Below are 16010 nucleotides of genomic sequence, written 5' to 3' on the forward strand. Positions count from 1 at the left end.
ACTACCCAGCGAATTGTATCCGCGCAAGATGCAAACAGCATAGTAAAAAAGTATATTGTTATTCGAGATTATCAAGTAAGTATGTGCAACTCGTATGTATGTACCTATTACCACAGATTGTCCTCATTTCACATAATCTGTGCTATTACCACAGAATAAGAGACAATCAAAACGGATACTGATTATAAAATGTACGGGGAATATAGGATAAAAACTAAATCAATGCCACCATGTTTTTGGAGGGCTAATCAGTGTTATTCAATTTCGAATGTTATCAATGTTGTCTTGTTCTGTGTTATCACAGAATATAACAATGAAAGTGATTTGATTACAGCGGTGATAACAATTGTTTGTCCTCCAAAAAGATGGCGGCCGAGTGTCCAGGGACCGCTATTACCTACAACAGTAATACAATGTTTATCGTGACCAAACAAACGTCGGCTCGATAACGCTGCGCATAAAATAGTGACAAATATCATCATAATAATATTATACGATCGCGATTTAGGCGCGAACGGACGAAAAGCGACAACAAGACGCGACGCTCGGGCGCAACGAAAAATACGGTGACCAGTCGTGGGGCCAATCCTTACCGTATGATTTTCTCTCAAACGCCGTGCGGAGATGGCGGTGTCGTAGATGTACCAGTTGTCTCCGACGAAGTCACTTGGTCGTGACGAAACGAACGAATCGAACGACGGATTTGGCGCGGTGTACAATAAATTATCAACGGAACGTTCACGAGAAAAGGTAATTGACGACGCGATAGAAATATATAATGGCGCACGGCGGCGTTAAAAGAGACGCGATGAAGTAGCGTAGTCGTTCACGAGGTTGTGGTCGAGTACAAAACCGTACACAGTCGAGAGCGGTGTCGGGTGTAGTAACGAGCAAGTGTCGCAGTCGCCGGTCGTGAGAGCAGGGTTCGGGCGGCGGGTGAAGCCGTTCGTAATTCGGTGGGTTTGATAGGGGGGTGAGAGAGGGGACCGACGCCGGTGCTCGCGTCGTCCGGGAGGAGAAAATCGTGTGACGCGTCATGTCGTAACGTTCACGACAAAGGGGATAGAGAACCATGGTCGTGGTTCGCGTCATTAAATCAAATAATTAACCGTACAACACGATGGTACAGCAGGCTGCCTGCTGCGGCGTACGATCGATATAGCGCATCAACAAGTCTGAGCCGGCATACTGTCTGTTTCGCGTCATACGTATTTCGGCGTGTAGGTACCGTAATCGTCCCGTCGTATTCCGTTGGAAACTTGAAAGTTTGTCGTTAAATTCGAAATTATCGCGAGTGGCGAATACAACCGCGGTATTCTGAGTTCGGTGTTATCGTCGCTGCTCCGTTCGCAGATGGTATAAGCTTTGTTCAAACCGCGCTCGGTCCATCGTTACCTACCTAATCGTTCGTCGTTAACGAATCTACCAAACGACCGACACTTCTATCAGGTATTGCGTTTGGCTGATGAGCGAGCCCGTAGAATACAGTTGTTGATGTATGGCGAGTAAATTGTAATTCTCTACATTGGTACCTATATCTCCGCCAAATTGTAAGTTTTCAAATTTGTTTGATTGTTAAAATCTGATAGTCTGATAGTTAGCTAAGGCTTTACTTAATAAAAAAACAAATGGAAATTGAATACTAATGTATATAATATTATATAAAAATGAATGAATGTCTGTCTGTCCATCCGCCTGTCTGTCCTTTATACATTCATACAATTTTAAGCGTTTTTCATAAATTATATTGATGGTTAGAAGGTAAAAGAGGGTAAACGTCAATTTCCAAATTGTTCAGGAGAACCGAAAAACAGATATTTTCATATGAACTGTGTTACAACCTTAGAACATCGTATAACACTTCGATTTGAGACTTAATATGATTTATAATGAGTTTTTACGTATTTTGTATTGATTAATTGTTCATAATCATAAAATATTTGTGTATTAAAAGCCAATAAAAAAAAATTACTTTTATGCCTCTTTTTTTCTGATCGTGGCTCTTACGCTCCAAAGATGTTCTATTGACTATAAAGTTTAATGGATAGTTTAATATTGTTATTTGTATTATATTATTGATTAAATTCAACGAAGATTTGTATTAAAAGTATTTCGAAAATTGTAGATATGAACGCTTTTTACAGTGCTGACAAGACCACTACCAAAAATGATAAATTGATGTAATTGTCAACAATGACACTTATGTATTACCAAGTTTCCTCGAATGCCTTTTACATCTTTTAATTGACTTTTACACCCAGTTTTTTCATTCCCACCAATTCTATGCCGTTTACAACCACATATTAAAACATTGATTCTTGAATATAAACAAATGATAACAATGTTTAGGTTCGATTAATTGATGTATAGTAATACTGTTTACAACAATATGCAAAAACATCGATTTTGAAAAAAGTGGCGTTTAATCCCTTTTTCCTTCTAACCATCGAATTATTATACTGTTACCAGTGTTCGGATTAGATAAGTATTTTTTTATCTAGATAAAGATAAAGATAATGCAACTCAAATGTATTTAGATAGATATAAAAGATAACTTAACTCATAGGTATTTATCTAGATAAAATACTTTTTTACGCTTTTTTATCTAGATAAAAAAAAAGATACAATTTTTTTTAAATATGTTTTAAATTTAGGTATATTTTAGTTGGGTACTAGGAACATAATAATAATAATGATATAAATAAAAACAATTACATTATTTATAAACCATAAACATGGTTTGAGAATCTGTATAAATATTTAAAATGCGTTTGTACAATTTCGCAATTTTTATCAATAAAAAATTTATCTAGTTGAATTTATTTAGATTAGTAAAACAATTATCTAAGATGAACGTTTAGATATCTAGATAAGATAAAAGATGAACAAATGATTATCTAGATAATTCCGAACACTGATTGTTACCTATTTGAAATAAAATTGGAGTTTGATGATGCATGTAGGAAGTCTTCTTATTTCAGATAAAAAAATAGTTATCAAAATCTAAAAATTCTACAAGGCCTGAGAATTATTCCTGCGAAGTCTTTTTTTTTGAGTATTATATTAAGGTGGCAACTAAACTATAAAATTTACCAATTTTTAAATTTTATAGAATTTTGGAAAACTGGTACCGAGCCCCTTAATACAGATTTCTTTCAATCTTCTACTGATTTAAAAAGATGCCACACTAAATTTTCTGGTTTTCATCAATTGATAATAAATATAGTCATAAACCTATACAGGTAATTAGGTAAGATATTATGTTTCAAGTGTTTTTTTAAAAAATGAAATAAAACAAGATGTTTTATTAGTATCATAAGTACTATTAGTATTTAGCATCAGATATTCAAAACAACTATTTATTCATTGCAATCATTAAAACATTTTGGATTAAAAGTGTGGTTATTGTAATAAGATTTATAAATTCAAATTTAGTTGTACTTAAAACATTGATTTTAATAATTATTTATTTATAATTTTAGATAAGATGTGGGGTGAGAACGATAGACTTAGAATCATGGTTTTCAGACCAACTTGGACAGAATTCCAAGATTTCAGTAGCTATATTGAGATGATGGAGAAAAAAGGTGCTCACAGGGCTGGATTGGCGAAAGTAATAAATTATTAAACTGTTGCATTTTAATATCGATTTCAGATTTTACTATTACAATTCTATATTATTTTTCTTCTAAATATGAAATACTAATCTTGTAGGTTATCCCACCACCTGAATGGATAGCAAGAAGAAAGCGTTATGATGAAGATGATGTTATGACCTTGGAAATTCCAGCTCCAATCAGTCAAGTACTACGTTCAAGTACTCAGTTTTTAATAAACCAAGTCCTTAAATTATTATTTTGATTTAGGTTGCACAAGGTAATCGAGGACTTTTTCAACTACACATGGTAGAAAAGAAACCTATGACAGTATCCGATTATAAAATAATAGCAGAATCTGATAAATTTAAGACACCTGACTACTTTGATTATGACGATCTTGAAAGAAAATTTTGGAAAAACATTATGTACAAACCCCCATTGTATGGTGCAGATGTATCTGGCTCTATTACGGATAAAGATGTTGCTGTAAGTATTACATTTATACATTATAATTTATTTGATTTCAAATGTATATATAAATGAAGTAAATATTGTTTTAAATTAAATTAAGGTTTGGAATATTAACAAATTGGGCACGATATTAGATTATGTAAATGAAGATTATGGTATTAGAATTGAAGGTGTCAATACAGCATACTTATATTTCGGTATGTGGAAGTCCTTGTTTGCTTGGCACACGGAAGACATGGACTTGTATAGTATTAACTATATACATGAAGGATGTCCAAAAACATGGTAAGATTATACTCACATTTTATTTTTATTCTTTGTTATTATATATTATATATTTTATTTTACTCAAGGTATTCAATACCTCCAGAATATGGCCGCAACTTTGAAAGATTGGCTAATCGCTTTTTTTCCACTGAAGCTTCAAACTGCCCTGCTTTTCTCAGACATAAAACGACTATTATATCTCCTAATATTTTGAAACAAAATGATATACCATATAATAAAGTAAATAATTAAACATTAATAATTTTAAACTTTTTATCAGTAGGTAATTGTGATTTTTTATGATCAATATTATTGTTTGTTATAGATTACACAGGAGAAAGGGGAATTCATGATAACATTCCCCTTTGGATATCATTCGGGATTCAACCATGGATTTAACATGGCTGAGTCAGTCAATTTTGCGTCTCCACGTTGGGTGGATTATGGCAAAAAAGCTTTACTGTGTCATTGTCGTAAAAATTCAGTGAAGATTAGTATGGATACATTTGTTAAACGTATACAACCCAATATGTATGAATCATGGCTTAAAAATAATAATATTAGTGCTCATCCAAAAGATACTTCTGGTACTTTAGAAACTCCTTTGACTAGTAAATCTAACATATTGTGTAACAAGAAGTAAGTTAGTTTTCATTATCCATAAATAAGTTTTATAAATTTTGGTTTTTTTTATGCTACAGCAATATAGGTATTTCAAAACACGATATTAAAGCTGGTAGAAAACGTCGTCATGTAACACTTTTATCAGATTCTGAATTGCCTAATGATACATCATATGGAAATAAAGCTGTAGATGTGAAAAAATGTCTCAATAACAGTATTGAAAATTCAACAGTAAAATGTGACAGTGTTAATGATAACGCACATTTAAATGTAGTTGTAACTAAACCATTACCACTATTTCATTTGGAAAAGCCATGTAATACATCTCTCACCAGTTCAAAACCCCGCATGAATTCAAAAAATCAACCATCTAATATGACATCAATATTTAAGACTCAAACTAAAAAAAAAATAGATTTAGAATCCACACAGAGTTTTATTCAACCAACTCAGATTGAAGATGAATATCATGAAATTGATGGTATGTTTCAGTTGCATTATTTTCTACTTATATTATAACAATCATAAAATATTAAATTTCAATTGTTTAATGTAAGTTAATATCAACATTTAAAAATATAGTAGAATATGCTTATAACGATCTTAAAGGGACTCATTGAATCAGATTGTTTAATCCAAACTTTGTTATATCCGGATGACAAAAACATACTGCACGTGAGACATAAAACCAGTACATTAGTGGTGGGAATTATCGTTACTTTTGTGGAATCGTTCCAATCGGTACAGTTACAATAAAGTACCGATTTAAAAATATTCGTTACATCGGTACAATCGGCACATTCTTTATTTAGGTACACTTGTACTCACATTCGTATTGTTCTGCGCAGAAAAATCAAAATACATATATTTAAATGTGTATGCATCATGTATCTATCTTGCAATAGAAATTTATGAAAGAATATGCTTCGTACTTCGTAGGCCCGTTTTACAACATTATTTTACTGTTTATATTAAATAATATGCATGTAAAATGACTAATCAAAAATTACCACTGTTTTAATATAATCCAATCGGTACAATTACAATAAACTACAGATTCAAAAAAACATATTTAATAAAATAATAAACATATTTATTTTCAGTAGAAATAGCTATAAAAATAGAAAAAAAAAAAAAAAATCATTTCACTTTACCCTCGAAAAGAAAAATAATAAAATAAATAAATTGAAACTTCCGAAATTAACTTAGGTACCTGCCTAAGTCTAAAATATTTATATGGATTAAAATTAAAAATTAAATAATAGTATTTAATAATTACTGTTTAGAAATATCAACATTTCCGTGTTTTTGGTTGACAATCTATTAAGTCTTTCGGAAATGGTGTAGCTAGCTTTTAAAAAGGTTCTTTCACTCGGGACTGAAGTATGATGGTTCTTTAATATCGGAGTTCCACCGCATACAAACGTCTTGAATTAACTTTAATTCTGTGTACCCTATTTGTTTTTTCGCATTTTTAAGCTTTAAATTTGCTTTTGTACTTCGTTTAAAATACTCAACTATGGTTTTTACTTTTTTGTAAATGTATTTTTACTTCACCTAATCCGGTTTGTGCAATTAGATTTAATGTGTGCGCTAAACAGGGTATATGGTGCCATTTTGGATTCATGCCGATTGCCAAATATATTCGTAGCATTGTCACTTACAGCAACTTTAACTTTTTCTTTTATATTCCACTCTTTAAAACAATTTTTTAAAAATAATAACAAATTTACAGCTGTGTTGGATTCCACCACATTAAAACATCCAAGTAAATAGGTTTTTAAAACACACTCTTCTGGATCTATAAAGTGTATAGTGACAGCAATAAAACTATCATTATTTAGGGAAGTACAGCTATCAGTTGTAAATGGAATATATTTGGCATTCAATAAATTATTTCTAACTTTTTCTTTTGTATTTTCATACAACTGTGGTAAAATAGATTTCGAAACAGTTTTCCTCATAAGTAACTGATACTCAGGATTTAATAAATATATGAATTTTTTTAATTCAACATTTTCTACTAAACTGAAAGGTTGGAATTATTTCGAAATCATAACTCCTAGTTGTCCATCAATTGTTTTTTGTTTTTAAACAGAAAGTGGTTTATTGTTAACAATATAAGAATCTAAACTTTTTTGTATGGGGCGAGATTTATTTATGAGATTAATTGCATTGATTGATGTAGAAGGTTGGTTTTGATTATTATTTGATTTGGACGTATTTTGCTTACTTACTTCATCAACATTTTGTTCATCCATTTCATTTATACGCTGATATTTTCTACTATCGTATTGAATTATGTGTTTTCGTTTTAAGTGTTTACTCAAGTTTGTAGTTGATCCACCTTTATATGATACCGAATTTGAACAATACGAACATTTAGCCTTTTCACTGTTAATAACCGAATAGTGATTCCATACGTCGCTTTTTTTCCTGTCCATTATTATAATTTACAAAAATACAAATAAAAATGATAGGTCTAAACATGAAAAGAGACATAAACACACTATATAGTACATACTACACTGCCTAAAGCTGATAATTATAATTTATAATACAGCCTAACTAGAAACTATTTTCTACAAGAATCTAAAAATAATTTTACTTCAAATATTGTGTAAACAACTCAATTATCGTAATCATATGATCATATCTATTAACTATTATAGGAATGCATTTATTGTCCATCACCACCATCACCAACCCATCCGATTACCAACAAATATCAGCACAACAACAGCGGTAGATAGAGTAGACACTAGACACTAGACTGAGACAAATTTTAGATTACCATAGACGTATAATATACAATAATATATTATTGTATATGGCTATAATCGTGTCAACCCGTTACTATTCGACCACCGTCGTTAATCGGTATTCTGTACAGACTCGATGTCGGTAAACCCTGATGGGGACCATTTTATAGTTGGTAACTTTGTAGTTTGTACTGCATGTACCGATGGAATAAACGTGGAACGATAAATGTACTCATTCCTACTCTTTCCACCAATGTAATCGTTACATAGTACCGAATACAGCAGTAACGACCCACCACTACAGTACATGGCTAGGAATCGTAGTATCCGAGATTGTTGTATACAGCATTGTAATAAGTGGTTCTACTGTACAATATAATATTACGTATGATTCTAGTAATATTGGTTACAATTAAAATACTAATTATGATAATATTATTTTTATTTTATTTATAAATAATTTAATTTTATGTTCATTATATGTTTTTAACATACTCTATTCAACATAAAACCTAACCTCGGTGACAACCAGTTTTTGTCGGGTGACAGTCAGGTCAAAACCCGTTTGTCACTCCTACGAGTCAAACATCTGTATGCCGGCTGTGATTAAAAACCACACCTTTGTGCACAAGTCGGCCGCCAAGGTTACTTGTTATGTTGAATAGAATATAAGTATCTATTTAAATAGACATTTTTATTCACAGGTATACAAAATAATATAAGTGATATGGTTAACAATTGTTGCTCATTTGAGATTGAGCAACTGTATAATATTTATAGAAGCATGAATTATCCACATTGTTCAATATGTATGATGTTGAATTGTAAAAAGGTAATAGAAAATACATTTTTCCAGTAAATCACTTGTACCTACTTATAAAAATTTAGATTCGGCATTATGATCAAAATATGATTGTTTCTTACACCAATATACATTTTACGAATATATAATTTATTTTGAAAAACCTATATTTAAGAATCATAATATATTTAATGTTTGTATAGTTAACTTTCAACTTGGATTGGCAAATCATAGCAAAATCGTCCACGTTACCCACCTTGAAGAAACCCACCTCAGCATTATTTAAATATGCTCTTTCTACCAGTAACAAGGTTTTTATGGAAAATCTCATAAGATGTGAAAAATGTTATTTGACTGTTCATAAATTGTGTTATGGCACAACCGTAGACACAAGACGTATTCATTGGTTATGTGATCGATGCATGACAAATCCTAGGCTTGCTGTAAGAGTATTATAAATGAATAAATTATGTATGGCAGGGCAAGTCTCAACATAAAAAATAATTCTCAAGTTAAATGAATACTCTGACTTGAGAATTTATTTTTTTTGTTTTTTTCTGATTTTCTTTGTTATAGTTTCATAGATTAATCTGTACACAGAAAAAAAAATATAATTTATCAAAAATAATTTATAATAAAATATTAATTAGTATTGAAATGTATGTACCTATAGGCTTGTGTATACTGTCCATTGAAAGGTGGTGCTCTAAAAGAATTTAAAATCCATGGATGGTCACATGTTGAATGTCATCTTTTTGTGCACGGCAGTATTCCGTTATTTACTATCAATACTTTTAAAACAGGCTTTATAACTAACCAAAAGGTATATTATGGGTTCATTCTAAAATTTTTTTTATACCTAAATTATGAAACATTTCAATCTATTAAATATTTTACAGTGTGTAATATGCAATGTAACATCTGGGAATTGTTTTTGTTGCTCTTCAAGCGATTGCTATACATGGTTTCATATTTCTTGTGGAATATTTGCTGGATATGATTTTCAAATTAACCATACGAGCAAGCATATTACTTCAATCCATTGCAATAAACATTCATATGTTCCAGATAAAGTAAGTTATTCTTCATATTGCTTAATATGTTAGTTATTTTATGGTGGATGTTTTTATTTTTAGAAACGGTATGTTCACATAAATCAAAAAGGATGGGCAAGGCACTTGCAACGTAAAAGGATCTCTGAATGTCGAATTGTAAAAATTGATAAAACTCCTTTAGCTATTGTGAAATTCAGTGATGGTACAATATCAGAAAGCATTAAACTAAAAGAAATTAAGGTATTCTTGTTTGTTATATTTTTTGTATATTATTATCTTCAGGTAAAGCCCCTTATGTTAGATCACAAATTTAGAAAGATAACTAAAAAATACAATTTTTTGCCATCAAAATCGGTAAAACAAGATTGAGCATAGAATATTTTATGCGATGTTGCCAAATTCACGTTGCCAAAATTTTGTAATTTATTATTTTCACGTACCTATTATTACACCAATTATTACGATATCTGACGCGAGCCATGAGTGACATCGAATAAAATGATTCGTTCTATTAATTTCAATATAGAATTATAGTGAACATTTAAGTCGTTGCAAAAAACAAACTATAAACAGACATAATCTCCGGCGTTATTATTAGTGACATTATATGAATAATAATTTGACATACTCAATAGTTAACTATACGCTATGATCTCCAAAACCACTAATAAACTACAAATAAAAAAAAAAAATTTTCTAATACATAATAACAATAATACACGGCCTACGAAAATAAAAAACAAACTAATACGCGGGCAACGCCGTGTCGGGACAGCTAGTTGACTTATAAATATTTTGATTTTATTATTTTCATAAGTCATAACTATTATTATTATTATTTCATTATTAGTAAAAAGATCTATATACTGTATTATAATGTGACTACTATCGAGACTATTATTGATTCATAAATATTTTACATAATGTGACTAGTTATATTACATATTGACTCTACAAACATGAAATTATTTTGCCATGTTATATTTTGGATCATTATAATTATTTAAATAAATATTTTTGTATAATACAGTTCAAAATTGAAAATGGCAGCGTTGCAGAGTTTTTTATGCTCAATCGTGTTGGTTTTCTTTTGTATTTCAATTTCCTTTGATACGCCGACAATTTATGCTCAATTGTGTCGCAAAAAAGGTGTTTTATGCTCAATCATGTCTCAGCCATCAAAATACATCATATGATTTTGCATACATCTATACTCTTTTCAGGATAAGAACACACCAGGCGGCCACGGGCAAAACCGATTTTGCTGCGTAAATCTAGTACGTTTTTATTCTCAAAAGAGTATAGATAGCATTTTTAAATCATTTAATCTATCAATTTAAACCTGAAACTAACTGAATAACAGTATTCTTTTTAGACATAATATACATAATCATGTTTTTATATATTTAATTACTGATATTGATTATATATTTCTTATGTTATTCAATTATTTGGAAATATTTCAGAACCATAACAAAAGGTTTTATTTGAACCACTGATATAATCAATAGAAATCCCTAGTTTTACTAACAAATATGTTGTTTAGTTGATAGTTTCAATTTACATCCTCTTATATCCATAAATAATTTTTTTTTTTATCTAAATTATTTTTTTAGAACTATGCAAATAATTTTCCACCCAATAAACAAGAAATACATTTAAAATCTGGTGACACAGTTTTATTTATGGGCTTAAATTACAAGCATATATATTCAGTAAGTGTAATTTATCATATTGCATTCAATTTGAATAACTTGAAATTAATATTACCTATTGTAAATATCAGGTTGAATATAACGATGGTACATCTGATTGTCTGCTCTCTAATGATCTACGCAGTTTTCGATAAACAACTTAATAGCAGTCTACAATGGCAAGCTAAATGATCATCTGGGTTAACTAAATATCAAAAATAAAATAAAATAATTGATGTTTTATAAGTATGTTTACTTACTTAATTAACTATTTCACTTTTAAAACTTTTAATCCATAATTTTATTTATTGTACGCATAATGATACTTAACCATGTATTATACATTATAATATGATGATTAGGGCTCGGTTGTTATAGGAGTTTCATATTATTCTATATGCTCCTCGTTTATAGAAGACGTAGCTAAAAATCTTAGCTATACTATTGCGAGTGTAAAAATCTATATTTTGCATATTATTGTGCATAAATGCATGCATATTTGTATATTTTTTTCATTTTTAGATCCTATTACTTCCGAACCCTAATGATTATACTTTTATTTTTACAACTTTTTTATAATTGTATTATTTGTGAATATAAATCTTACCACATTGTCATATGCTACATTGTGAGGAACAAATGTACAGTATTCTATACCAAAACTTTCCAAAAAATTCTGATATTCTTCTCCCATAAATAAGGTAACAAATAAGGTATCACTAACAAGAACTTTGGGTTGACCAAATATAGATTTTCTGAGCGGTAGTTAATACTTGAAAATTCAAAATTGTAAATTTCTGTAATAATTAATAAATGAGTCGTATACACTGAGAAAAAAAAGTAAATAATTGTTGTATTTACCTACCAAATTACCAAAATGTGATTCAGTGTTGGTAAATACTAAATAGTGTAAATAATAAACTTACCAAGTACCATAATATGAATTATCTTCGTGGCTTCTCGTTGTTTTTCGTACTATAGTTATTTTTAAATTAAAATCACAATTAAAGAATAATATAATATAGGTAGGTACTAGGTAAACGTTATCATATTATAGCAAATGATAAATTGATTAGACTAACCTCAATAACCAAACTAAACTAATTTATCGTGGATCATAATATAATACACTATACAGACTCATTTTACATGTTGCTCCTGGGTAAAATTTGACATGACGCGTAAACGCGTCACCGACTTTACACATAGGTAAAATTACCAATGACGCATATACGCGTCGCCGACGTTGAATGTGTTAAGTGTTGCGGTAAGCAAATTTGTTGGTTTTTTTTTTCAGCATAACATGCATTTGATATCTGATATATTATATTATTATGTGCATCAGTATACTTGTATATCATTTATATTGGTCAGGATTATTTTGAATTTTTTTGTTTGTGATTTTCACCAACGTTATTTTGTTACAAGTCAACTGCAAATTATAGTTATAGTGTGTACTAATGAAACAACACATGTATTATAATATATAATATGTATATAAGTATTTAACAGTGGCGTAGCCACAATTTTTCTTAAAGGTAAGGGGGATGATAATTTGTTTACACACAAAGTGAGACAATACACAGTTGGTTTAACTAGGGTCTCTCTTAAGTTTAGCATATCAATGATATATTTGGTTATTGCAGTAACTTTCATTGAACATATAAATACACCAGCACACCTCCTCCACCACAGCTACGCTACTGTTAACAAGTCAAATATCTTTTCGTCTACGTCTGGTGTTCCCCAAGGTGGACATTTGTCACCGATTCTATTTTTACTGTTTGTCAATAGTGTATGTAACGCCTTGCCTTTGTGTCAGCTTTTGTGTTTCGCAGATGATATGAAGCTCTTTATGGAAATTAACTCAGCTGCTGATTGTGCGAAACTCCAAAGTAGCCTTGATTGTTTGTTAGTTGGTGTCTTAAAATAGGCCTTAAAGTCAATGCTTCAAAATGCCGAGTCATGACGTTTACTCGTTTCCGTTCTACTATGCTTTTTGACTACAATATCTCTGGTTCGACAGTTGAACACGTTGATAATCTAACCGACCTGGGTTTTAAACTAGCTAGAAACCTTAGCCCAAGTCCTTATATTGCGATGATTACTAGTAGAGCATTTAAAGTTTTAGGGTTCATTATGCGTTTATCTAAAGACTTTAAATTGTCAAAATCATTAAAATCATTATATTGTGATTTAGTTTGTCCTATTTTAGAGTACGGGTCGGTTGTCTGGGATCCGTACACTGTTTCTGATATTAATCAACTCGAACGTGTTCAACATAGATTTTTGAGATTTTGTTGTTTTGTGTTAGGCATACGCCACTTAGCTCACGACTATACCAATATCGCTAACGTACTTGGCCTGCCTACTCTTGCTGAACGAAGGATAACTTTAAATATAAAATTTATTTGTGGTCTAATTACTAACCATATTGATTCCCCTTGCTTGCTTTCCCAAGTTAACTTCAAAGTCCCTTCGCATGTATCTCGTTCTCATGTGACCTTCCATATTCCTAACGCCAACACAAATTATCTGCAAAATGAGCCTTTAAGGCGAATTATGTCACTTGCAAATGAGGACCCCTCTTTTGATGATAATTTGTTCTAATGTTCTTAAACATTGTTAATAACTCTTAAGTTTAATATATGCGTTTTAATTGCTTACTTAATTACTGTTTAAATAAATTGTAATTCTGTTATTTACATATAATATTTTATATTTCTCAATTTTCTACTATTATTCTAATAAATTTTACTGTACTTTAATGTTATAGGGGCAACCCGTATATTTAGTAATAAATAAATAAATACATTTTGTAATAAATACATAATAACGTAGGTAGATATATGTATGAAGTATGTTATAATTTACATGTCATAAAATCACATTAACATAAAATATGTAAATGTAAGCCTTTCATATTTTATTTTATTATTATTAAAATAAATAATTTACAAATACTCAGCGAATTGATAGTCAGCAGAACAGGCACATAAACAGACATTTTTCTATAAGGGGGCCAACATTTTTTGGCCCCTTTCTGTGTTTTGTCATTATCATTTTAATAATTAAAATAAATAAAATAGGTACTCAACTTTATCAACAATATTATAGAATAAAATGTCGTAAAAAATTAAAATATGTAAAAAAAATAATGGCTAATATTTATCTATTAATTAATACAGATTAATATCCTACTACCTGCTACCTATCTAATGTTACAATATCCAAAATTACATTAATATATTATTAACTGATAAAGAAATAACTACAGTCTACAATAATTAGCAAATATAAAATGTAGGTAAATGTCTAAATAAGACTTGGGTAGATAAAATGTATCGAAAGTATGTATAATTGTTGTACTTACCTTTTTCGGTTCTTCAGTTTTTTGGAATATAAAATTAATTTATTAAAGTTCTCTTCGTTATTTATTGGTTCTTACACTTGTGCCTTGTGAACAATATGAACTATACTGCGACGTTAGCACGCTACGTAATCAATACTCAACCTCGATATAGAATAATTATAAATATTATATTTGAAATAAAATGTATCTATTGAGATTATATAGAATCAAGTAGGTACTTAGACCTTGCATAAAAACAACATCTGCCTGGTACGATAGACAGAAAATCACCACTTTTAATTCTCTTTTATATTTCAAATAGGTTTTATTATTAAATCAATATTATAATGGTGACTAGTGACTAATAATTATATTATTCATTAGATATTAGATTAAAACAATAAATAATTTTGAAATTCAAATAATACAGATATAGAAAAATAGTTGTTTGAAGATGTTATAGTATCCAGATAACCGAATATTTCCATTTATATTTTGTGCTTACAATATTATATTCTAAGCTGAGGACACCACACGATCCATATTTTATTAATGAAATAAGTTTTTTTTTTCAGGATTTATACCTGACAGACCTGCTAAATATTTTACTATGTAGTAGGTTCTTATTACGCGTTATACATCAACAACAAACCGTGGTACTATCATAGATATATAATAGTATACTTTAGAAGTTTCAAGTACCCACGAATAACATTATACAATCACAACAAAATAACTAAAATAGGTATTCTAGGTTTTTTCATATATAATTTCGTCCAAATTTGAACTTAAAATGACTATAAAAATAAACTGTGCTTATGTATATTTTAGATTTTTTGGTAACAGCATTAACTACTTACGTGGAATCTTGTTTTATAATTTCAATCCTTAGATGTAAAAGTTGAACATTTTATAAATTTTTAACTACAAAATAATTATTCAATTTTAAATTTGATAAATTTTGTCAAAATTTCAACTTAAAATGCTTTTAAAAAATAATTGTGCCTATGTATTTTTAATATTTTTCAACTGTTATTGTAACAATATATCAGGAGCCTTGTATTAACTTTTTACACTTTTTGGCCTATATAGATAAAACTTTATTGATATTTATAGAAAAAAAAATTGAAAAAATTGAAAACTTACAATGTACGTAAACAGCTCAAAAAGAGTCAAATTATTTTCAAAATTTTATTGTATATAGAAAATTCTAATATAAACATTCAGTGAAATTTTCAAGTTTCTACAGTCACTCGTTTTTTAATTACAACAATATAAGAAAATCGTTACGTAAGAATCGAGTGAATATCAAATGTTGTAAAAATATGAATTTCAAACGCTCATAAAAATTTAATTTGAGTTTCTATGGACATTTTTTTTTTTT

General features: G+C 29.6%; 2 protein-coding genes across 3 annotated transcripts; both read left to right on the forward strand.

Moving 5' to 3' along the window:
- Positions 1 to 618: 618 nt before the first annotated feature.
- LOC100159325 (lysine-specific demethylase 4C-like) lies at positions 619 to 11898 on the forward strand. 2 transcript variants are annotated; one of them, XM_016804282.2, is made up of 15 exons: positions 619 to 750; positions 3483 to 3613; positions 3715 to 3804; positions 3867 to 4085; positions 4171 to 4355; positions 4424 to 4577; positions 4663 to 4976; positions 5039 to 5442; positions 8428 to 8555; positions 8729 to 8968; positions 9199 to 9348; positions 9425 to 9598; positions 9662 to 9820; positions 11197 to 11295; positions 11367 to 11898. In XM_016804282.2, exons 2-15 carry the CDS (start codon positions 3488 to 3490, stop codon positions 11427 to 11429), a joined length of 2505 nt encoding a protein of 834 aa, XP_016659771.1. In that variant the 5' UTR covers positions 619 to 750; positions 3483 to 3487; the 3' UTR covers positions 11430 to 11898. The 2 variants fall into 2 exon arrangements, with proteins under 2 accessions (XP_016659771.1, XP_016659770.1); XM_016804281.2 differs by lacking the exon at positions 619 to 750 and adding an exon at positions 1021 to 1550.
- A 1341-nt stretch (positions 11899 to 13239) lies between these two features.
- On the forward strand, positions 13240 to 13884 carry LOC103309415. The gene has a single exon (XM_008184763.1). It carries the CDS (start codon positions 13240 to 13242, stop codon positions 13882 to 13884), a length of 645 nt encoding a protein of 214 aa, XP_008182985.1.
- Positions 13885 to 16010: the final 2126 nt, after the last annotated feature.

Source organism: Acyrthosiphon pisum, chromosome X, assembly GCF_005508785.2.
Source record: "Acyrthosiphon pisum isolate AL4f chromosome X, pea_aphid_22Mar2018_4r6ur, whole genome shotgun sequence".
In the NCBI taxonomy this organism is placed as follows: Eukaryota; Metazoa; Arthropoda; class Insecta; order Hemiptera; family Aphididae; genus Acyrthosiphon; species Acyrthosiphon pisum.

What these genes read in the sequence shown, in the direction of transcription:
- LOC100159325 (XM_016804282.2), top strand. Translation starts at nt 3,488, where the DNA reads ATGTGGGGTGAGAACGATAGACTTAGAATCATGGTTTTCAGACCAACT. An exon ending in TTACGGATAAAGATGTTGCT is followed by an intron (nt 4,086 to 4,170) that starts GTAAGTATTACA and finishes AATTAAATTAAG; the next exon opens with GTTTGGAATATTAACAAATT. An exon ending in GCTTTATAACTAACCAAAAG is followed by an intron (nt 9,349 to 9,424) that starts GTATATTATGGG and finishes AATATTTTACAG; the next exon opens with TGTGTAATATGCAATGTAAC.
- LOC103309415 (XM_008184763.1), top strand. Translation starts at nt 13,240, where the DNA reads ATGACGTTTACTCGTTTCCGTTCTACTATGCTTTTTGACTACAATATC.